This window comes from Manacus candei, unplaced genomic scaffold (genome assembly GCF_025592945.1).
Source record: "Manacus candei isolate 608988 ecotype Guabito, Panama unplaced genomic scaffold, ASM2559294v1 h1tg000016l, whole genome shotgun sequence".
Taxonomy (NCBI): domain Eukaryota; kingdom Metazoa; phylum Chordata; class Aves; order Passeriformes; family Pipridae; genus Manacus; species Manacus candei.
Window position 1 is genome coordinate 5,235,452 of NW_026138064.1, and position 23,504 is coordinate 5,258,955.

Genomic DNA, 23,504 nt, shown 5'->3' on the forward strand with positions numbered 1-23,504 from the left:
GACAAGAACAGTGACAAAACATCCAGATAATACTGCCAGGGATAACTTCTCCATGAGACTGGTTGTGTTTTATGTATAAACACACAGAGAAAAGTATCTGCTTGTTTTATAGCAAGCTTATTGCCCTTGATGGATGTTTTTAAAATAGTTTAAAAAAAGTTTGGTTGTTTAAAATCTGAAGGATTTTCTTCTCTTCTCTTCTCTTCTCTTCTCTTCTCTTCTCTTCTCTTCTCTTCTCTTCTCTTCTCTTCTCTTCTCTTCTCTTCTCTTCTCTTCTCTTCTCTTCTCTCTTCTCTTCTCTTCTCTTCTCTTCTCTTCTCTTCTCTTCTCTTCTCTTCTCTTCTCTTCTCTTCTCTTCTCTTCTCTTCTCTTCTCTTCTCTTCTCTTCTCTTCTCTTCTCTTCTCTTCTCTTCTCTTCTCTTCTCTTCTCTTCTCTTCTCTTCTCTTCTCTTCTCTTCTCTTCTCTTCTCTTCTCTTCTCTTCTCTTCTCTTCTCTCTTCTCTCTTCTTCTCTTTTCTTCCTCTTTTCTCTTATTCTCTTTTCTCTCCAGTGTTAGATTTAACACCAAATAAACCTCTACAAGCAGAATACACTAAGAAAGTAGCATAAGGTCTGTGATGATGTATTTTAGTCTGCACTTAAGGTTAAAATCTTCTTTTATTTCTCTGATTGCCCATCCAAGCAAATTAAATAACTCTTTTTAAAAACACTCATCTGTGACTTCTTTCAAGTGACTGTTTCATTTTAAATTCTATTTCCTTTTAAGAAAAGCAGATTTACTGTAACAAATTCCCTTATTTTCCTTCAAATGCCTGTGATATCATGTGTCTGTGTCTCTCTGACTCGTACATACTGCAGTGCCCAGCACTTAGGTAGCTTTTCTGGGCCAACTCTTAGCTGAAGCATCTTTCAGCTCCTACTGTGAGAGAAAGGCTGCTACCAGTGACCCAGTTTGAGGCTTGACCTTCATCAGATGTGTAGTGAAATGTGGCAGGCAACCTTGCAACAAGGCACAGCCCCAAGTATCATATCAGTCTTGAATGATAGGTTTGGCCAAAGGTAACATTCAGGCAAATGTTTTTTTGGTATCTTCAACTGGCAGAAATATGGAATGCACAGTAGTTACCCAGGATCCAAACCAACACCTGAATTGAGCTGGGATGGCAGCAAAGCAGACTGTCAACAGGACAGTGCAGGGAGACACTGGCCAAGAGAGTGAGGCTAAGCGTATCCTTTAAGTGGATGTGTGTTTGTTTGCTTGTTAAACATGGCTTATATACATGTGCGTTGCCTGACACCTGCTCCTACAGGTCCAGCACACCTGCATATAGTAAACATGTAATTAAACACTTGCTCCAAAATTCATCAGAGGGTAAAATGTCGTGTCCCCTCCAAGCACAGTTATAATGAATTTAGAGCATATCACTTTAACACTAAAGAGATGAGGCTTTGAGCAGCTGTGGCCATAGACAAGTAAAATGAGTGCTGTTGTCTTCAGGACCTTGCAGTTCCTCACTAAAGACAGACCTTAAAGCTTCAGCATAGTTCAGCTGAAGCAGGGAGTAGAGTGGATTACCCTTCCCTCATGCAAACCGTGCTGCTTTGACTTGCGGTCCCTAAACCTCTGTATGTTGCAAACGCCTCAGCCACTTGCTCCTGAAAAGACCAAGCAAAGTGGCAGCTTCAAATTCAAATGCAAATGCTGCTGGAGAGTATCTGAAATAAAAATCGTGTTCAAAAGTTGAAGGTCCCCTTTCAGTCAGAAACCTTGAGCTTCCTCAAAGTAAGCCTGCAAGAGGTGGCTGCAGAACAGACTATAGATAAAACACCTGCTTTCTGCAGAGCTATCTGAAAAATCTGCATGTCCCATCAGACTAATTTTGCTGCTAGAGGAAAAGGAAGGGGAGGGAGATTGCAACATCTTCTGCTCTCAGTGAAGTCCTGCATGGAGAGGTTGATGTATTAACCACTTCACCGATTTGTGCCAATCTTGTTATCTGTTCTTGTTAAACCTTTATTATTCATGGATCCAAAAATCCAATCATTAAAGCAGTATAAATATTCATAATCTGTGCATTCCATTTAGCTGCTTGGCAAAACTTCTCTGGAGTACAGGAGTTTTGAGGAAATCTGGCCAATGAGACCAGAGCATAGGAAGTGTGCATGGGTTTTCCTTTCTTTTTTACCTGCAAATAAATGCAGAATAACTAATCAACTAAACAACCACAAAAGGGGCAGATATTCACCAGGAAGGATGATATGCACACTTGCTTTGAATTCTGTGTCAAGGGGAATGCAAGGCTTTTTGTAATGCAATTATGTGCAAGAATCAGGATATTGTAAAATTAATGTAGAAGGCGTGATAAGCATCACTGCATGGGTTCATCTGGCTTTGCCGCACATTTAATGTCTAACCATTAACATCCTGCATGGTCCACACTCTTGTTCAATCCTTTTTTAAGGCAGAACTGCCATTCTTCTCTCTGCAGCTATGCTAAATCAAAATGTATCTGTATCCTGCTCTGTGAAAGTCAGTTTATCTAAATTCTGCACTCGTGATCCAGCTTCAGGACCTTTTGGTGGCAGACATAAAACAACAAGATGTTACTCCCACAACAACGTTTAAAAAACACCATTAAAGCATCTGCTACATGGGGTACTCAGCAGTGGGGGGGAGTCTTCTCATGTAGGCCTGGTACATCAAAATCCTGAGCTGCCAGCTCAATACGCAGCACTTCAGGAGAAGCCTTGCAGAGTGCAAGACTTCAGGTTTTTGCTGTTTTCGAATAGCAAGGTGAGGTGTGTATTTTTAAATGCTAGTGGGGTTTTCAAAATTGAGCAATGTGGGCCTGATTGAATGGCAAAACTTTCCCTGACTTCTGCAAGCATCATGCTTGACCAGAGGACTCCTGAGAACACAGTCAGGCACTTTTCAGGTTTTCCATTTCATGTTTTTATGCATTTCCACAAATAAGCAAGTCTTCTATTCAGAGGCAGTTTACACCAGTAACCACTTTCTTGGCTTAAAATCTGCTGTGTACTTCCCACTGCTGCTTAGCCATCTGTGATTGAATGAGCTCTTTCTTCCCCACCCCTTCTCCACCCTCATTGTAGTGAACAGAAGCACTGGGATACATGCAGCGCCATGTAATGCACAGCATGCCAAGTTTCCACTGAAGTATTCACACCCAGCCAAGGGCTTGATTCTTCTGACCCTCCTCAGGCTGGAATTGTTGCTGCAGGATCACAGCTTGTCATTTTCAATATGTAACACTCCATTTATTCCCAATACCCAAGTATAAACAGACTGGAACTTCAGTATCATATCAGGGCTGCCACTTTAGGTCTGAAGATGCTTTGCTTTCGCTGTGTTCAGTTTCTAGACTTCTTATTCCTTAGTTCAACTATAGGTAAAGTGACAGTGAGGAGAGAAAAAAAAAAAGGCCTCCTAAACTCTTTGGACTAGTGGTCAGTGATTAGGCAAACATTTAGTTAAGATACCACAAGCTACAGTACATGAGAACAGAAGGCACAACTGGTTCTTAGCACCACAAGGATCAGAGGGATAATTACACCTACTGTATCCTAGTAATTTACTTGACCTTTCCTTTTACAAATACCACCCAGACAAAAACTTCAGTATTGCCAACAGCACTTTGGCTGTGGGTAAGGAAGTGTGTTTAAATGTTAAATGTAAAAATTAGTACTGGAAAGTACATATTGCTAAGTGGGCAAGTGTGTCCCATGAAATAGAGCTTCATACTTTGAACTTAAGAACTGAGAGATGGCTGTGTCTAAGTTGCACTTGAAGTTGTGTATACAGAAGGAGGTACCTTCCATCCGTCCTTTACTTCAGAGATACAAGGTAGATAGGCATCTGGAAATCACTCTATACTCTTGATCTTGAATGCAGTGTATGCTTTCATAAAGTGCTGAACAAACCAGAAAATTCTTCTTCTTTCCCTCCAAATACACATCTAGCTTTCCACCCTGCAGTTTCTCATATTTATATTCCTCCTTGTGTACTCAAATGACATGAGAACTTGCTTGAAGGACTACCATAGGAAAAATGAGTGTTTCAAGATGTGCTAGTGGCTGCAAGAGTTATCTTGCGGTTTGAATTCCTCCAAATTAAATATGACTGACAGCACTAGTCAGCTAACAGACTTATCTAGGGAGGAGGGAACCAACAAAAAAAACTCCTCAGCACATTTTTTGCAATATTGCTTCTTTATGAATTTTCCTTAAAGGTTATTTTTACATCTAAGAGAGACTTTGCTTTAAAAGCTTCTATGTGGGTCTAAGCAAAAATTTTAACAAATATTTAAATTGGTGGTATTTCAGCTTGCTCAGTTAGTGGCAGCAAATGGAAATGGTGCTGAAAGCAAACAGAAATGGCCATGTACAAGAGTTGTCTGTACAGCATTTACAGGAAAGACTGAGTCTTGGTCTGGACTCCTAGACATACACCTGCAGTATAAAGTTAAATCATGTTTTAAACTAAACTTCCCAGTAAAGGTAAATGCTAACAAAAGTAAAAGTTATAAGGAAGGAGATGCTTTTCACTCCTATGCTGTTAAAGCCTGTAAAAAATTCAGCCATCCCAGTTGGTTACCACATCTCTAACCTATATAAATCAAAGCTTTGTTTCAAATGAATAAAACCACTTTGGCACACAACCATATCGTAGCAGTATGATGCATGCCTGAATATTCCTAAGAATGCCCTCAGAGGTACTCTGTGAGCAGAAGTATTCTTCAGAAGGGAAGAAGAGGGAGTACAAAGACCCATTGTGCACACTAATGCAGAAAAATGAAATCAAATACCATTCTCAGCAAAAGCAGAGTGTCTTCTGAGCAAAGGCTATTAAGTGTGTCAGACTGCAGGATATTTTCTGGACATGGCAATTATGTTAAGACATACTGAACATGTGTCACTTATAATCCTGCCCTGGTTGTAACATCACAGCTTCAGAGGAAAAATGTCTGGTGCAACAATTCTTTGTATCAAATACACACAGTTCTCACGAAGCTGTCACTTCTCATTTGTAAAGAAGGTTAGAGTAAGTTATAATTACTACTTGCTGCCCTGTCAACTAATTAAATATAATAAAAAGCTTTCTGTGAGTTTAATGTTAACATGATGTAATTACAGCAGCTTTGAATGCACAGTGCATGTATTACAGGTTTCGGTATTTGCTCCCCACCTATGACCTAAATTCTCAGGTTAAACCTGTCATATGACTAGTGAGCAGGCACTATCAAAGACAACTATTCAGACATAAATACAAGTCAACCAAAGCAGTCCTGTGCACTTTTAGAGGCACAACATCAGCCTCTGGGGGCAGAGGTGGAAGGAAGGAGAAGAAAGCCAGCCAGTTTCTCCCTTCCACTTTTCTTCCTCTTCCCTTCAGGAGGCACCCTTGCTCAAATTCTCCCATCCACGAGGCTCCCACTGCTCTGAGCCTTTTTCCTCCCTTTAGTAAGGAAAAATACTGCTGATACTTCAAAGCCGCTTCAACCCCATCTCTTCATCAGTCTGAGGAGCATCTTGGTAGAGGAGGACTGAGTGCAGCTGCCCAACTCTGGGGCTGGCTCTACTCTTCAATAAGTAAGAGTTACACCATACAAAAACCTTTTACCCAGGGAAGGAAGGAAGATTTGCTCGGGAGGCCTAGAGCAGAGTAGAAGTGATGATGGAGACCATGTAATGCTCCAGCACTTGGGCTGACATAGCTCCTTATCCAAGTATTTGGATGATCTTTGAACACATTTAAAAATGGTGAAGAGCAGAGAAGTCAGGCTTTAGATCGGCCAAGACACTGGCAGCTACAGCTCTAGTCAGTTGTGCCTACTGCATTTTTCACACTTTCCCACTCATACTCCTCACTCCTCTTCTTTCCCTGTTAACATTCAAGGTCAGGTTGTATGGGGTTCTGAGCAACTTGATTTAGTGGAAGATGTCCCTGCTCATTGCAGGGAGGTTGGATTAGAAGAACTTTGACGGTCCCTTCCAACGCTGACCATTCTGTGATTCTATGTAAGTTAGGTACAAATAGCCCACAAAATAAAAATGTAGTTAATTAAACAAAAATGTAGTCTAAAAGAACCAACTAAAATGATGAAAATCTTTAATTTTATTTAAGTATAGTTGTACGGACACGTGTATATACAAATACAGATCTTATGGGGCAGGGATTTTGTTGCCTTTTTTTTTTTAACATTTTCCTTTAAGTTTATATAATGTAAGCATTTCAAAAACAGCACTCAATGAGTAAGTGCAAAGAAACTGCAAAGCAGGGCAGTACAAGCACAGGACCACACTGAGCTGGACTTTCATACCCAGATGCATACACAATGAGTGTCTTCAATGGGGTGTCAAGAGTAAGCATGGTAAGCGGATTTCGCAGACTCATGGGTAACCTCCAACATGCCAGCATCTATTAAACTGTACAGACAATGGCAGCAAGCCTATTGTAGGGAGATTTGTCTCACATTCGAGAAGCTCAAGGGTGAATGCATGGGAAAAACTCAGTGATGCCAGACCAGAAACAGATCTGCCCATTCACAGCTCCAAATTAAAAAAGGAGGAGGGTGGGAGAGGAGGAAGGGCAGGAAGAGGGAAGAGAAGTGTAGAGGGTTGTACATTAAAACTGGTGATTACAAAATCCAAGTGTAATGAAAAGAGGGGAAGAGTTAACACTCTAAGCCTCTGAAAGTGACTGAACCACTGCACTCATAAGGCAACGGATTAAGTTCAGTTTTGAGGGCTAGGGGTGAGAATCAACGGGTACAAATACAACCATTTTCCTTCCACAGTTACAGAGGAAAGGAAACAATCTACTCAACTACTCTCAGTACTTCCCAAATTTGTTTCTAGTTCTTTTGGAACCAAGTACATACACATATCGCAAATGACACTGGCAAGATCCTTTCCGGAAAAAACTACTCATGGGAACAAAACCAGAAGAAAAACAGGAGGAAAAAAATACAAATAAAAAAGAAACAAACAAACAAAATAACAGAAAAGTTGTTATATCCCCAAAGCCTTTTTAGAAACAAACATGATACAAAAGAACAAAAACTAACACATAAACCACAGGGCTCCAACATCAGACCTTTAAACACTGAGGACAAAACACTGATCATCAAAAGTCATGTTGTTCCAGGTCTTGACATTGTGAAGTCTTGCAACAGATGAACGATTTTCAAAGATGAGTCCTGTATGCTGCAGTGTCATGGCCACTTGTCTCTCAGTTCTCAGCCATGATCACACTTGATGCTTCAAAGCTCTGTCTTGTAATCAACACGTGATTTTAATATCCTGAAAGTCTATTGTTCTCACTTACAAAAGACATAAGAATCAAATTAATACTTTATTATCAAACACTATATACAACAGAGGTTGCTAATAATACAGAATTTAAAGAACATAGCTTTAAGTTTTACTTGTCTTTCCTTCGCCATCCAAGTAAGTACAGTACAAAACAATATTCTAAACTAACACGAAATGTTACCTTGTCTACTGAAGGATACACAGTATCCACTAAGCTGACTGATCCCTATTTTGCCTGCTTCACATTGCAATGCACTTGGCAGCCAGGACTGCAGGTCACGGGCGTAAGTAACCCACCTAGGCTGAGGGAGAATCAGTACCTCAGATTTGAGCTGGGGCAGATAAAGGGTAAGGAAGCAAAAATCTCCTCAATTTGCAGCAACATCTGCATTTAAAGCATCTAGAGATTTGCAATGCAATACAAAGCCCACCAACATTTATGTATCGTGGTATGACTGGGATTGCCTAATGCCATCAAGTATCAAACTGACAGAGTCTGGTATGCTGTTCCCAGCCACACTGTGCCAGGTAGCACTGGGATCTGCCATGCAGCCACATCATTTGTGTTGTCCCTCACCTACCCAGCAAGGCTCTGTGAAAACATGAAGGGGTGAGTTTCACCAGGAGTAACACTAGTGACAATCCTTTGTGGATAAATGTATGTCTTCAACTCCAACATCATTCAGAGACAAAGGATGACAAATGAAGTCACTGTTCCTACATTAAATTGGCACTGCTGGTATGACTGCCTGCAATTGCTATGAATCATTTTAATATGGTTACACATCATGCAATATTATCTGTACTCTGGTTAATAATCCATTTGATAAGGTGTATTTTGAATAAGCTCACCTCATCCAAAGCTTTATAATTCCTACATTCAGGAAGTATTAGTGTGTGTACCAAGCATATACAAAAGAGAGCAAAGTACCAGACAGCCCGTAATGAGATGATGACTTCCCTCACTGTTTGGTCTGTGTATCTTTATCCTGTGCACTTCATACTAGAGCAAATTTCCTGCTTTCCTCCTGTAAGTACAGGCCCTGCATTAATGAATATGTTCGATATCAGGCAAGCCCAGGTCATAGTTCAGCATGCATAAAACCTCCCTTTACATTTCAAATTTATTTTTCCTGCTTCAACTCCTGGAAAGCTTTTTGCCATTAAAAAAAACCAAACAAACAAACAAAAAACAAAGCCTACGAAGTGCTGTTCATTAATGGCATCACTCAATTTTGTTACGGCAGACTTTTTCTTCATAATTAATATGTAAAAATCTTATTTTGCTTGAATGCACTCTGTGTTTTGTTTCACATTTAATGTAATTACCAGTTTTTGTCAGAAAAGCTCTGTTTCAGTCTGAGTCTGAAATTTCACTGATTATGCTTAGCATCCAAATTCCATGGTAGCCAAGCCAAAAAGCACTCCAAGGCTTGCACTTCCTGGCAAAGTACTTTTTAAAGTTTTGTGTTAGCCAAGGCTCAGATTCCTTAACAAGGTCATACCTAGTTCCATCAACAAGACAGTCCCATTTGCTAATTGCATCAAGGGTTACCACTTCTCTCACATGTTTGAACAGGACAAGCATATATACTCACTCTCAGCATAAAGTATATCTAAATAATGTATTTTCTATTCTAGTGGATTTTTAAAAAAATATTTTGTTAAGTCTTTGGGAGCCCATCTAGTTTATCTCCGGTTGATAAACATGTTTCCTCTACTCTTCAAACTGTGCTGGAAGGTGAAAAGACAAAAATCAACACTTGAATTCATATTCCACACTTTTCTTTCCCCCCATCAAACAATGCTATTAGAGTGCCCTGGCTTCTTCTACATGTGGTTTATTCCCATGACTGAGGAACTTGCAGGAGAGACAAATCAAGAGCACACTGAAGATCCTGTGTCTCAAACGTTTCATCTGGCCACCGATGTCCTCTTTTAGCATGTATTAACACCCAGAGCAGCATCCAAGGCTATCAGCTACTAAGTCAGTGCTGGGGAAGGTCACTTTATTCTCAAAAGTGCCTCTGCATTTCAAGAAAAAATTGTAGCACCACGGTTGATTTGTTTTAAAATAAAATAATCCGGTGTGCATTATCCCCTTAAAACGAAATAACAGAGGCACTCACACCCCCAGTGAAGTTTCCTAAATCTGACCTTGCCTGTTGTATGCTAACATTCCTAAATACTAAACTTCTTCCTCTCACCAAAGACAGCATTACTACTTGTGAGCACAAATTTTACTGTCAAAGACATTTCAAGACAGTCCTATAAGAAACATCATTTTTCCCTTTCAGAAGCCAGTTAATTTAGAAACTCCTGGAGGTAAGGGTGTTATATTATGTCTACTCTTAATATTTCCCCTCCAGTCCTGACATGGTGACACAATGCCTTGCATGATCATCCTACAGTGCTGAATGAGAAGGCATAAATATTGTATCACAGAGAAAGACTCTCCCAGGTTTTCACTCACTTTCCTTATCTCTCACTGACTGTATCCGCCACTATTCTTCCTAGTCCACATACGGATGACACAGTGAGCTAACAGAGGTGACTTTTTAAAGGAGAATGCAGAGGAAAATAAGAATCACTAGTGTCACTATTATAGTTTGGCATTTTCATTTGGAGTCCTTTTATTTATATGGAGGGGTTAAGAAAGTCACAGGGTAGGTAGGGGTGGGTGCTGAAGCTAGTTATCCCCTTCAAATTTTTGCTGAGTTCAGGCTAAAAGGGAGAAGAAAAGGGAAAAATAACAATTTGACATCTGCAAAAACAATAAAGTCCCTTTCCTGGGATGAGCAGTTAGGTGGATCTTTGATGTTCCAAGACCCTGATATTTTCTGCGACAGGTTGCCGGAGCATACTCTGCTATAATATCAAAAGCATTGCCAGGAGGAACAATAGAGTTGCCAAAAGCCAGCTGGGTATCCTTGGTGTCTGTGCCGCGTTCTCACCACGGGATGGCTCGGCTGACTCATGTACGGTATCATCTGTTCAAACAGAAAGCACACATTCCAATGAGATTTTGCATCCTTAATAAACTCTCACTGAACCGACAACCATAAGTAGATTTCAGTGCCTTTATGAAATAGGGCAATGAACCTTGTGCTGTCATTGACATTCACAAGCATGTAATATCTCATTATGTAATCAACTTGGGGCCTAGTCCTGCATTTCTTACTCGAAAAACTCCCATTGAAGACCAGAGGAGCAGAAAGTAAGCCTGATTTCAGTGGATTGAGGAATGAAAGATTCCTCTTCCACTAAAAGACTGTAGCTCTAGCTTTGGATGGCTCATTAGATAGCAATAGTTGGGAGGCAGCTAAATAAAAACACCTGATTTTCAAGTGTTGCACATGCCCAGAATTAATTTCACAGTTAATCCCCTTACTCAGTTACAGATTCGGGCTCCTGAATTTGAAATGACAGCCTCTAAGCCCAAGCATATATTCCCTTCCTCACATAAAATTTCCACTGAAGTACACTGCACCTGGGGATGTGCAGGAGATCTAAGATCATTCCCCCTTCTTGAAACAGAATTTTTAAGGCTAACACATGACAATCACCAATTGTATAGAATACACACTCAATCTGGAAAATCTCACTCCCTTTTATTGTACACAAAATAGAGAAATACATATGTGCTGCTAAAACTAATGAGAAAAGAACCAGATGAGTTGGGAAAACATGCTTATGCATTAGTGGCAGAAGAGAATACAGTAACAAATATTAAATTTATGGTACATAATAAACCTTCATTTAGTTTTCATAAACTACAGATCAGCCTAAAAGCCATAGATTGTAACATAAAAAAGGTAGGTAAAGTCAAATTCAGCTTCCGTGTTGTTCCGTGTATTTTTCTCTGCAAAGCCATCCATATCCCTCATATCCACATTTGGCCCTTCATATCCCCCATATCCTAATCTGGCTATTTAAAAAAGCAATCTGAGGTTTGCCATAAAAAGTTAGCTCTGACAGAAATAAGCTAAACCTTTTGGGGAAATGTGAAGTGGACTCAAAATGTATTCGTAAGTTTTTTAGAGTCCTTTAAGTTTCCAGCAAAATTAAGTGTAATAAGCTCCCCTATTTATAAGAGATGTCAACATATCTATGATGTTTCTGTCTCATAGCTCCTATCTCAAGAAACTGCACTGTCAGGATTACACTGGGTGAGAGCTGTGCAAGTCCACCTAGAGGACTAAGGGAAGCAGGAGTAAGGACACTGGGCTCACTGAGACCACTTTGGCATAGAGCCTTTCATATTACTTGGCTTTAGCTACTAACAAGCTCCCACCCCTTCCTACCCACACAACAGCAGATAGAGCACTTAGCATAATTTAGGCTAATAGGCTCTTCAGCCCCAGCTCAGTTACACAGCAAGATGCACTGTAAACTGAATTAGCAATTTATCACCTGTACTTTTTTCAGCACTAATTGATGCTATAATCACATAAGGCTTATCAACAGGTTTCAGTGCTGCTCAAGGCAAAAGTATGACAAGCAAGCACCGATCAACTGTAAATAGTTCACGTCTGTAAGAAAGGGACGTCATCTCTACTTCGGGGTGCCAAGCAATAGCACAGAAGGCAATAGGCAGAAATTGATGCACAGGAAGTTCCACCAGAATAGGAGGAAGAACTTTACTGTGTGGGTGACTGAGCACTGGAAGAGACTGCCCAGAGAGGGTGTGATTCTCCTACTAAAAAGCCATCTGGACAAAATCCTCAGTAAAACATGCTCTAAGGGACATGCCTGGGCACGGAGGTTGGACTAGGTGACCTCCGGTGGTCCCTTCCAGCCCTACCCATTCTGTGATTCTCTGATGTCAGTGGGAAAGACTGGCTGGAATGACTTTAGCTGCAGCTCCGCACCACATATGACAAGGAGACCCTCCCAGGCACATTGAGCAAGGCCCCACTATTCTTCCTCCAGAATTATTCCAAAGGAATCTAAAAATTTCAGTGAATGCTGGCTACTGAAAAGTGACAATTCCAGTGGTTGTCAATACCAAAAGCTGTTTCACATTTCAGTTCCGAGTTACAATCTTGTACTTTGATGACCCTGCAATGACAATACAGTGCTTCACAAACGCTTCCTTCTCAATTAAAATATACTCTAGGAATTTACAGAGAAAAAATAACCCTGTCCTAACTGTCAGTTCTATCTTCTTTCATATATTTAAAGTTAGCTCCTCCCAATTTGAAAACATTTACTCACTGCTGATGAACTAAAACTAGAGAGAATTATGTGTATTACCTTCTATCTCTTGCATCATCAACAGAATGGCAAATAAGTCTGAATTTGCAACACTGAATGTCAACAGTTTTGTCCTAATTATATCAGTGACTCAGCACTAAAACACAACAGGCCACAACTAGTGTAAAGCACTAATAAATCCTCATCCTCTGTGACTATCAGATACTGCCACAACTGGAACACTGGCTACGGCTAAAAAACTCAATGAAAAAGCACTAAGCTAAAAAAATTACTTTGCTTAAATGAAAAATATGGAGATCTTCTATGATGCCATTTTTATAAATCCATTCTTCACAGAAGAATTGATTTCCATGTAACATTAAGGGATTCCTTTCGAGAAATCATCTGGGTTTTCTGTCAGTGCTGTTGCAAGGTTTCTGCACTTGTCTATTAGAAGACACAATTCATCTGTGGTTATGAATATTAGTCTACATATACAATTTTCCTTGGAGGTGCAGAGGTATAACTGCACTTTATTTAAGGCTTGGGAAAAAGGTTTTGCTTCATTTTAAACACTAAAGGCAAGTAATGAACAGGAAAAACTCCTGAGTAAAATCCAGAAGGTCAATGCTAAAGACTGGAAATGCCACCAGTAAATAGAAAAAATTATTTTGACAGCCATAAATTTTTCAGATCACACAGCCTCATATCACATGCCCTTCAGGTATAACTTTCAGATATGCACAGCTGCAATTTTTGTTTAGGGGCTTTTTATTTTTATTATTAAGGAGGAAGAGAAGGGGAGGACAGGAATAGAGCCAATTACTTTGATCACTTCTGAAAGAAGTGTGATCATTACAGATCAGCTTCCTACAAATTTCTGAACAAAATCAGTGAAATTACAAGGGTTCAAAAATCACACAAATGGTGATTTTTAAAAGAAAGACGACAGCAAGTAATCTGCTGAACATGACCCTCCTGTCTTCCAATTCTTCTGTCTACTGTGGAAGAAGACAATGGCAGGCCAGATGAGAGCACAGAAGCAGAGGATGTTCGCCAGAGACATGCAAATTAGTACATTACACAGAACACATGCAACAAGATCCACCAATTAATAATGCAAACACACACTGATGTCAGCAGTGGGAGTTTTTTGGTACCAAACCTTCTCATTAAAGCTATTATTTCCTCCTGGTAACATAAACAGTATTTCATCTCAGACTGCAGGATGCTCTTTGTTTAATTTTGGTTCCTTGGTTTGCCTGCTGCTTTCTAATGATGTGCTTTTGTGATGATGCTAGCTAGTTATAACCATTCAATGGGAAGTGAGCAGCACTGCTAAAAAAAATAAATATTCAGCAAGTTTACTAAAATCAGGCATTTAATACTCAGATGATCTCTTTTGCAAGCCAGTAACAGGAGAAATACACATTAATTAGACCATGTTTACCAAATCACTAAATGTAAAAAAGTGCATTGAGTTTTTAGATTCGTAGGTAATACAGAGACAGTGAAAGAACATCTTTATGTCTTCTGTACAAGAATGTTGTTATCAAATGTATAAATGTATCTAATGTAAATGCACTGTCCTTGCATTTAGATTTGCTTAGAAAACACCTTTGATTCTCAAACCTCCAAATTTTAGGAGAGTCTTGAAAATTATTTCAAAGAAAAACAATAAACCCTATTGTTTATCCATAGGCATATCATTCAAATTGGATAATTTGTGAAAATCTCATTTATTCTTCTGCATAAATAATGAATTTTAATTAAAGGAACTGCACATTACAGAGAGTAAAAAATTAGTACACTGCTTCATACATAAAGAGGAAGTCTTTCAAACAGCATAAGAGAAAAAAAATCTTGGTAATTGTTCTTCAGGGTATGTACTAAATAGCATATGGGCAATATTTTCTGGTACAATTTGTTTGTTTAACTGTGTATTTTAATTATTGAGGCTTTAATAAAACAATGTGTGAGCACTGTGTAGGTATATATAAAACAAACAGGTAAACCACTACTACAAATACTTCTACATATCCACCTAATTTTAATGTCATGAGCCATCTCATTTATGTTGTTGGGATTACATATACACCTAGAATTAAATATGCCTCTATCTATCATAAACTTGAGCCACTCAAACAACACACATGTACTTTCTACACAGAGACATGTCAGCTTGATTGATGTTGGAGATTAATATAACTTTGCCCTGGGCAGATAAGGGGTTTCATCATAGCAAGCATCCTTATTCTTAAGGCAATGTTTTACAAAAAAAAAAAAAACAAAGCAGAAAAGGCCTCCCCAAACTTAAGTTTGCTTCAATAAAAACAGGGGAGAAATTTTTCTACATACACACACACACACACACACATATATATCAGTGTGTGTGCACATGTGTGTGTATGTACACATATGTAAAAATGATACTTTGCCTAACCATGTATACACACAAATATATATAATTTTAAAGGACTAATTTCTATATAAACACTAACTCAGTTAGTTGCATGCTTGTGTCATGCACCAGCATTAAACAAGCAGTGCTTCTGTTTTTCGGAAGGTCTTTTGAAACCATACATAATAAATGAGGTGTGCCCATTGACTTTTATTTCTAAAACTTTGGACCCAGTTAGTAAATAGGGTGTTTTGCCAACATGCTGGGTGTTTGGCTTGGATGGGCCAGTGACTTCAGGATACTGGTGAAAATTTTACACTGGCACACACCAAATTACATTAAACCATGTCACCCAAAAAAGCAAATAAAGCAACATTTTTCTTCCCCTGATTAGACAAGGATACAGGAAATATATCATACAGTGCATTAGCACTGCTAGAAATGTGCAAAAGAAGAGCAGTTGTACCATGCAAAGCATGCAGAGAGAAGAGGAAAAAAACTACTGAAGCACCAGAGGGATACACGCATTTGTTAAAAGAGATTCTCTAAGCATACTAACCTGCTGGTTCTAATGAATTTTCTACTTTGTCGTTAACATCGAAAACACGATCATGAACACCTATAGTTTTCATACAGCTGTCTATAACGAAAATAAAGATAACAGCCAAATATGTTAGTGAGACACCCTTAAACTCCCCACTTTCCTTGTTTCCTCTATTTTTTTCTCTCTATTTACTGCATATAATTAAGCATATTCATATTTTAAAATCTGTGGCACTTGTCCAAATGCAGTACACTCTCCTATCTGTACCCATTTCCAGAAACAAGTTAGCAACTGCGATGTAACTAAAGTTTTATGAAAAACAATAAGAAAATACAATGAAAATCATAATACAAACGTTGTTGTATGTAAGAACAGATACAAGATTTAACAGCTAAAAACCAGATTTACTGCTGTTTACTAGACCACACAGTAAAGCATGCACTAGAAAGCCACCCTCAAAAACTTAATCTGAAGAACTTACTTGCTGGTCGCACAAAGACCTTAAGCTTTAGGCAGGATCTCCTTCCATTATCTGGGATTGCAGAAGCTGTAAAATGAAGAACAAGGAAAGACAAGTGGAGGAGTAAGAGTGTGCAATGCAGAATATATTTTGAGCAAAAATAAACTATCCTTTATCTTCCCTTCATCTGAAGGGCTGGACACATTTCAGTCTCTGCACAAAAGACTTAAAAGTGCACAACGTAGCGTGACTACGCAAAAGCAGGAGAAGAACTGTAGGTTTTATTCTAATTAATTCCTTTATTATTTGACATGGAAGTAGTGAAGCACATAGTATTTTCAATGTTTCATTATCTCCTTTCATCTTTCCACACCTTTTTCTTGGAAGCTTTTTTGATATGTTTTTTGCTGTAATGCATGTGTCCACTCCGAAAAAACAACACTTCAGAACACTTAGAGAAAAGTTAGTCTTGAAACACTAAGCCATAGGCTTCAACAACCTAAAAAGGGACGAAAAAACAAAATGACACCAAAGGTGACAGTGCTAAAAATGGAACTCTGTATATAGTCCCAGAAAAGTAAAAATACACACCATTAAATTTTACAGCAAAGTCAGCCTCCATATGCATCTGCCTTTGTTGACAAAATATTTATCTTGCTTCAGTCAAAACACAATTTCCCATGTTATACAACTAACAAACCAAAATCAGTTTACTCCTTCTTTCTGCCCTCCCTTATCATTTCCCATTCAAAGTATTTAATTTTAAGAATACTTACTGTATTAGGAGAAAAAGAGTAAGTGGAAGTATGTCTAGCCCTAATGCAAAAGATCACACACAAAGATCCAGTGTCAACACCTACTTATTTCTCTGTTGTGAAAAATTCCTTTCTAGAACCATTCTTGCCTCAAAATACATAATCATAATATGCCTGCCTGTCAGCACAGACCGGACTCCCTTGTGTAATGTCTGCCAATCTTTACATACTGGTAACTTTCCTCAATTTTTAAATTGTACACTGGCCCACAGCTGAACATGCACACTGGCAACCAAGCAACTTGACTTGCGCATGCAGACTTTCACTTCCAAAAGACCATTCGTGTTTTTTTCTTGCAAAACCCCTCAAAAGCTATTGCCAAAAAATATTGCCTGAAACACTACAGAGTAACTTCTATTTTATTGCATCAAAAAAGCCATGTATTAAGGCAAAAGGAGCTGTGTTTTGCATTAAATGGCAACTATTGGGAAAGATGATTCAGCTGGCAAGATGTTAGTTTGTTCTGTTTATCCTTGTTTCACCCATTTTTATTAATTCTGTCCCTGTGTGTGACAAATAACTAACATGATTTATACACAGAGATATGAATGCACACTCTTTGTCTTCACGTTAAGCTCACACTTGAAGGGGTCCTCAACTAATTTGAAATAAATTTCCTAAGTCTTTGATGATGTGCTTGGAAGGCAGGCATCAGATTTTTCTTAGAAGAACTTACCAAGAACCAGAAAACTCAGCACAAACACAAAAAAGGAGAAAAGCAAAGAATATAATAAAGCTAAAGCTGTGGTTCCACATCTTGAAAGTTCTTGAAAAATTGTACCCTTTCTTTAGTCAAAAGTGAGTAGAAGCTATGCTCCCCCCCTCACAATCCCAAGCAGTCAAAAGAGAGTTAACAGATAGTTTTGCTATAGGATCTTACTAAGTCAAAGTCAGAAAATCTCCATCTATTGACATTTACAGTAACTGGTGTGTTATTTAGGGTAAAATACCCGCACTCTGTGGCTATATTCAGGAAATCTTGTCCTTTCTGTGGCCCTCACTAAATATACATAACTGGCTAAATGGTTTGTTAAGACTGAACAGGCAGTTGTAGATTTCTCAAAAGATAAGAATCATACAGTCATTACCAAATTACTAGCATAAAGGTGGAAATAATACTTGCAACATTAGACAAAATAGAACCCCTACAGTAAATTTACCACTAACAGATTTTTTCTGCCCAGAAATTATTCCAGAAGTGCATTGTGACACACATTTATTTAAAGGTAAATTTTAGCTTTGATGCTTACATGCAGTTGCTTAGGTCCATCAAATAAACACGTTTTGCTCACTGCTCTTTATTATAATACTCTGTTATTCAGTGACTAACTAGAATACCACTGACTAGCTAGGAGACAATAAAAAAATCCAGGCAAAAAAAAATCCATTCTTTCTGGAAAACACACAAAATTAATGCTTTGTTCATATGTGTTCAAAGGCGTACTCTCAATTTTTTGCAGTAAAGTCAGGAAGATGCCCCTTTAATCGATGTTTTACTCCTTCAAAGGGAACAATGAAGAATAAAAAAAAAAAAATCAAGTAGCATTTTTCAGCGCTCGCATCTGCCTTAACAACGAAGACCAAAGTGGTGAAGGGATACAGTGCAACCTCTTCGGCCTTCCTAAGATTAGGTCCTGTTTGCCAAGATGCATGACTGCAATTAATTTTTTTTCCTTCCTTTCTTTTTCTCCCATCCTCCCTCCTTCTCCCTTCTCCTTTTCCTCTTCAAAGAAAAAACATACCCCAGTGGCAGTTTTTGTCCTAAGACCAGATGCATCACCCACACGAAAGAGTCAGGAAAGGAAAAAGAGAACTCCTCTTTGTCAGCTGGGATCTGTAAAAGCTGCTTCTCAGGTAAACCAGGGCTGTTGTTGCTACATGCCACTGAAATTAGCTACAGTATAAGAAAAGATGTCCTTTCTAGGTGCTACAAAGAGAAATTTCATTCTCCTTCCTGCACCAAATCAGGTTAGCCCCTAAGGCTTTGCTATAATATTTTTCCATTTGCCCATTTTAAAGGTGATATTAGCAATAAAACAGAGGCCAGTTCTGAGAGCAGGAAGCCTCTGATACTAATGGCATCTGTCCCAAGCAACACTTTTCATTTCAAAAGCCAGAATTCCCAAGGAAAAAAAAAACGAAATTGCAGCCTTGCTGCACAACGAAAACAAACCTTTGAAAAAAGTCCCTCATAAGGCGCAAAAGTAGTTACATGCTCTTTTTTCTTCATGGATGATATTAGACTAGAAAAGATCTGACTGGTTTGGTTTGTGCCAGGAAGAATCACAATTGAAAACAGAAGAGGAACTCTGCAGCGTTGCTAGTTCCTATATGTCACTACAATTCCTATGACACTTCCCTCCTCCCTTGCCCTACCTCACCTTTACCAGCAACTTCATGACAATCTCTTGGGTCCCTCTTTTAAAGAAAATGTTTTAGACTTCATGGTTACATAAAGACTTCGTTTAGAAGAAAGTGAACACTAAAATCCCTCTGAAATAAAAAGATATATGAAAACAGCTCAATGATTACAGAAATAACTGGTTTGGGCTCTTCATTATTTTTTTAAATAGGAAAATTCCACAATTCAGAAGAAATTTAAGTCATGGCCTCTGTATTCTTCAGATTGGAGACTGGAGATTCCATCTCCATTAGCTGAACTAGAAGAAAACACATGTAATGAACTACTGCACACAGGACTAGATGGATCCAAAAATGGCCCATAAAGACAAATTAGATGAGAAAATTTCTCGTCTCTAAAACACTTCTGGTTATCATTTTTATACCCTGTAAGGAAAGGAAAGAGAGTGACAAAAATTATTCTCTCCTCATCTAGAGCCAAACCATAAATATTTCAGTGTTTGCAAGCTATATTTAAATATATAAAAAATAAAATTACACAGCTCTCAGCTAGAAAACACATGGTACATTATTAATATATTAGATATAAATAACAGGTTAGGTCCTTCTTCAGCCTGATAACACTTAGCAGTTATTCAATGACTGCAGGAAGCTGCAGATAGAGAATAAAAAAGTAACATATACAGAAAACAGTTATGCAGTTCAACTTACTATGATAAATCCCTAAAACTCATTAAAGGAGTCATCAAGATACGGCCCAATCAGTGTACAAAATAAGCTAATTAAAAAGTAAATGTACAAAACAAACAAACAAACAAAAAATAGAATTTCAAAAGTAATTTGGTTATCAGGACCTGCTAGAGATGTGACAAAAGCTGTAATTATTTCCTTTCCTAAGACAGGCAAAAATTTGGCTGGCAACTACCCAAGGCTCAGTTATCAGGATGCCACAAATAAAAAGTGCCTCAACCATCCTATTTACTGATAGTAACCACATGCAGTCAGTGGTTACTTCTGCTTGCCTCCTCACTCATTCTTAGCTTTCTAATTACAGGATTGCATCTTTCCCTAAAATGCAAGTCCTGATACAGAGAAAAAAAGGAATCACAAATGCAGTCCAAATTCTCCTTTAGCATTGCAAAGACATTTAACATTCAGGGCACAAGTCACTCTGGGCCCTATTAGACAGCAAAACCAGTTCAGCGTAGAAAAAGGGCTCCGTTTTTCTGAGTCACTCAGATAGTACCTTTGTTTAGTATGGGGGCGGGGATACTGGTAAAGGAGCATCCTTTTCTTTATGAAGAAACCCAACACCTTCAGTGCACCTCTGCAGACACACTGCAGATGGTAATTCTCTTACTATTTTGTATTTCAATTACTGTTACCAGTTCACTTGGAGTATTCTCTAAGGGATTACAAACCAGTGATCATGAAACACAGGAGACAGTCTGCTCTCACTGCATTTTTGAAAAATGTAACGAATGTTTTCTTCTGCTCTCTGCTAAGAAGTCCATCAAACAGGGTCTCCTGTAGGGAAGAACTGAGAAATCACACCAAGATCTCACCTCAGTTCATTTAAGATGTACTACTACCACCACCTCTGTTACACAGATTCTGGCCCTGGTAAGTGCTTCCTAACCATAAGCACTAAACAGAAGAATTGTTTCAGACTGGGAAACCAATAGAGGATTAATTTTGAACTTCTCCCCAGCACACTAAACTGACACATGCATACAGCTTAAGTAAACACCTAACACTTACTGTCCAGGCAAAAGGGTTGCACGTGTAACTTCTGTAATCATGTGGAGAAACACCACAAAGAGAGAACCTGCAGCAATCCCATAAACAGAATGCTACATGTTGTAAATCAGAAACTCATGTTTACACAGTCCTTGCACTCTCTTAGTCCTGTAAGTTACAGACAATCTCTCCAGCAGAAAATATTTATAGCTCTGATTTGCCTCTAGCCCTTTCAGGCACAATAGCACTCCCATTAGTCAAATCCAATATCCAAGTAACCTTATACAACCTGAAAATCGTAATTCCACCAACCTGAAGTGTTTTAGCATCCAATATCCTGTGTTAGCTACAGAGATTTAGAAAGTTTTATTTTTAAGAAGAGTCATGTGCTTCTTTCTTTGTAAAGAAATGAGTATGTGTGAGAGCATTAAAAATGCAGTTTTCCATTATGTTTGCCACAGGCAATATTTCTCAATTTGTGCAAGTAAGAAGAAAAAAATAGCCTATTAGTTGCTAGAAGAGCTCAGCCTTCCCCCTGAAGGTTTTCATGTGATTTACCATAGAACACAAATGTATGCAAATTAGCCAGGTAAATGCAGAATTAGTTATTAATATTCTTCTCACAGTTTAGACTGAAAAAACGTACGAATTTGCATAAACTTTACAACTGAAAAAGTCAGCTAGAATTAAATCAATCAATAAAGCACTCCTCTGTGTGCATACATGAAGTAACACCAACAGCTAAGGATAATGAAGGGTTCTTCAAAATTATTAATCAAAAAGAAGTTACTTGAGAGGATTTATAGATCTTTCTTTCTTGTACATGTTAAAATAAAACAAAACTAAAAAATAGATAAATACTGGCCCTATGGAAAGCACAGGTCTCACCAATACTTGAGTTTAATTTAAAAGACTTTCCATGATTGCTCTTTCATTCCAACCTAACAGCAAAAGCTTTGTTCTGGTAGGATACACAACTCCATTCTGGGAAAATGAAAATATTGAATGCCCACAACTTACTCATTCTTCAGACCAACACAACAATTAAGCACAATTCCTCAATAAATCACCACTAAACTTACTGGTAGAGTTGGCATAGCTGAGTCCACCATCTCTCTGTATTTAGTCACAACCAAGATGAGAAAAACAAAAAAAAAAATTCCTGAGCAACTTAAAGACTCAAAAATCTCAAGCCAACAGAGAGAGAATCTCATCTGAAAAACCACTTGATCCAGAACTGCCAACAATACTTGAAAACTAAGAAAAACTACCTAAAATGGAAAGTAAATAAATAAACAAAGAGATGAAAGATCGCAGCTAATACTGCCTACGGCTTAATAAAAGCAAAAGGACTATGGATACCAGCATTTCCAACTGCGTATTTTAAAATCCACAGTATTAATAGGACACCTAATACAAATGCATATTTTGCATTACTCTTGCATACTCAACTGCATCTGTACGAAGTGAAGGTAAAAACAGTCACATTGCATTTTTGTACTGACCCTGTCTGTGTGAAGATACATGCCTACACACAAACATGGACTTACATTCTGCACTCATTCAAAATATAAACGACAAAGTGCACAGCAAGGAGAAAAAGACTTGATAGAAACCAAGTGCACAACACACAGATTGTGAAATGCTACGTTTAATTCCTAATGTCTTATACATAATTTGCACTGGCATAGCACTGTGTAAAAACACTGGATTATTATGGCCTACTTCTCAAGTGACTGTATTTCTCAGACCTCCTAAAAAATAACCTAGTGAGTGGAAATGACTTGCCAGAAAAATGCTATTTTAGTGAGAGTTCTTGGAAGAAAGTAACAGTTACTGTTTCTGCACTTAATGCTGAATTAACTGTCCCAGTGCAACTGTTGGCCAGAAAGAATATAATTTTTCTTGCAGCTTCTAATGCATTGCAGCTTATATATCTGATTGAAGGCTGCATAGATTGAAAGTTGGTTTCACATCAAAGTCATATAAAACAATACCAAGCCATGTATGTTAAGATATGTAAACCATGGACTTCCAGCTTAATTAAGTCATTTGTTCAGTATTTCCTCTTAGCATGGTCTAGCCCTATATGTCTCTCAGGATGGTCCCTCTTCTGCTCTAAGGGGTGATTTAATGACAAGCCTTCCCTGTTGCTGGCCCAGCTGGTGTACTGGAGTCAGACCTTTTTATTGCAGAACATCAAAGAAACCCAAAGCCCAGTCCTTCTCAGTGCTGGACACCTCCAGAGGTGAACAGCAGCTGCAGGCTCATATGAGGCAGACAGCATCACTTTGAATCCAGTCCAAAGGCTTATTACAGTCATACTGTTATCATCTGTCCTCCTCCCAAGCTGCCGAGTCCTGTTGAGTTCAGGAAAACCTCGGTGCAGGGCAGCTGGTACCCTTCACACCTTCAAGAGAGCAACAAAACAGACGTTTCAGATGCTGGAAAATCCAACTGTGCCTGTGTTGTATCTCTGAACCAAGCCTTGAGCCAGTAAGAAAACAAATCTCAGTTGTTCTTTGCAAAGACTATCTTTTTTCTTTTCATAAAAGAAAGAACATTTATGTTTAGGGCAATGCTGTCATCTAACTGCAGCCTGAGCATCTAAGAGAATCAGTTTTGCTTCTGTGGTGTTTCTTCTCATTAAAA

The 23,504-nt window shown here is 38.5% G+C and overlaps 1 protein-coding gene across 3 annotated transcripts in view; it reads right to left on the minus strand.

Annotated features, from left to right (window-relative positions):
* Positions 1 to 6,065: 6,065 nt before the first annotated feature.
* Positions 6,066 to 23,504, minus strand: part of EFNA5 (ephrin A5) — a 214,669-nt gene continuing 197,230 nt past the window's right edge. For all 3 annotated transcript variants that reach the window (XM_051782699.1, XM_051782697.1, XM_051782698.1), the window contains exons 4-6: positions 15,958 to 16,023; positions 15,492 to 15,572; positions 6,066 to 10,325 (exon numbers count right to left, since the gene is read on the minus strand). In XM_051782699.1, the coding sequence (XP_051638659.1) occupies positions 10,204 to 10,325; positions 15,492 to 15,572; positions 15,958 to 16,023 (269 nt within the window). In that variant the 3' untranslated portion in view covers positions 6,066 to 10,203. The remainder of the gene's footprint in view (positions 10,326 to 15,491; positions 15,573 to 15,957; positions 16,024 to 23,504) is intronic.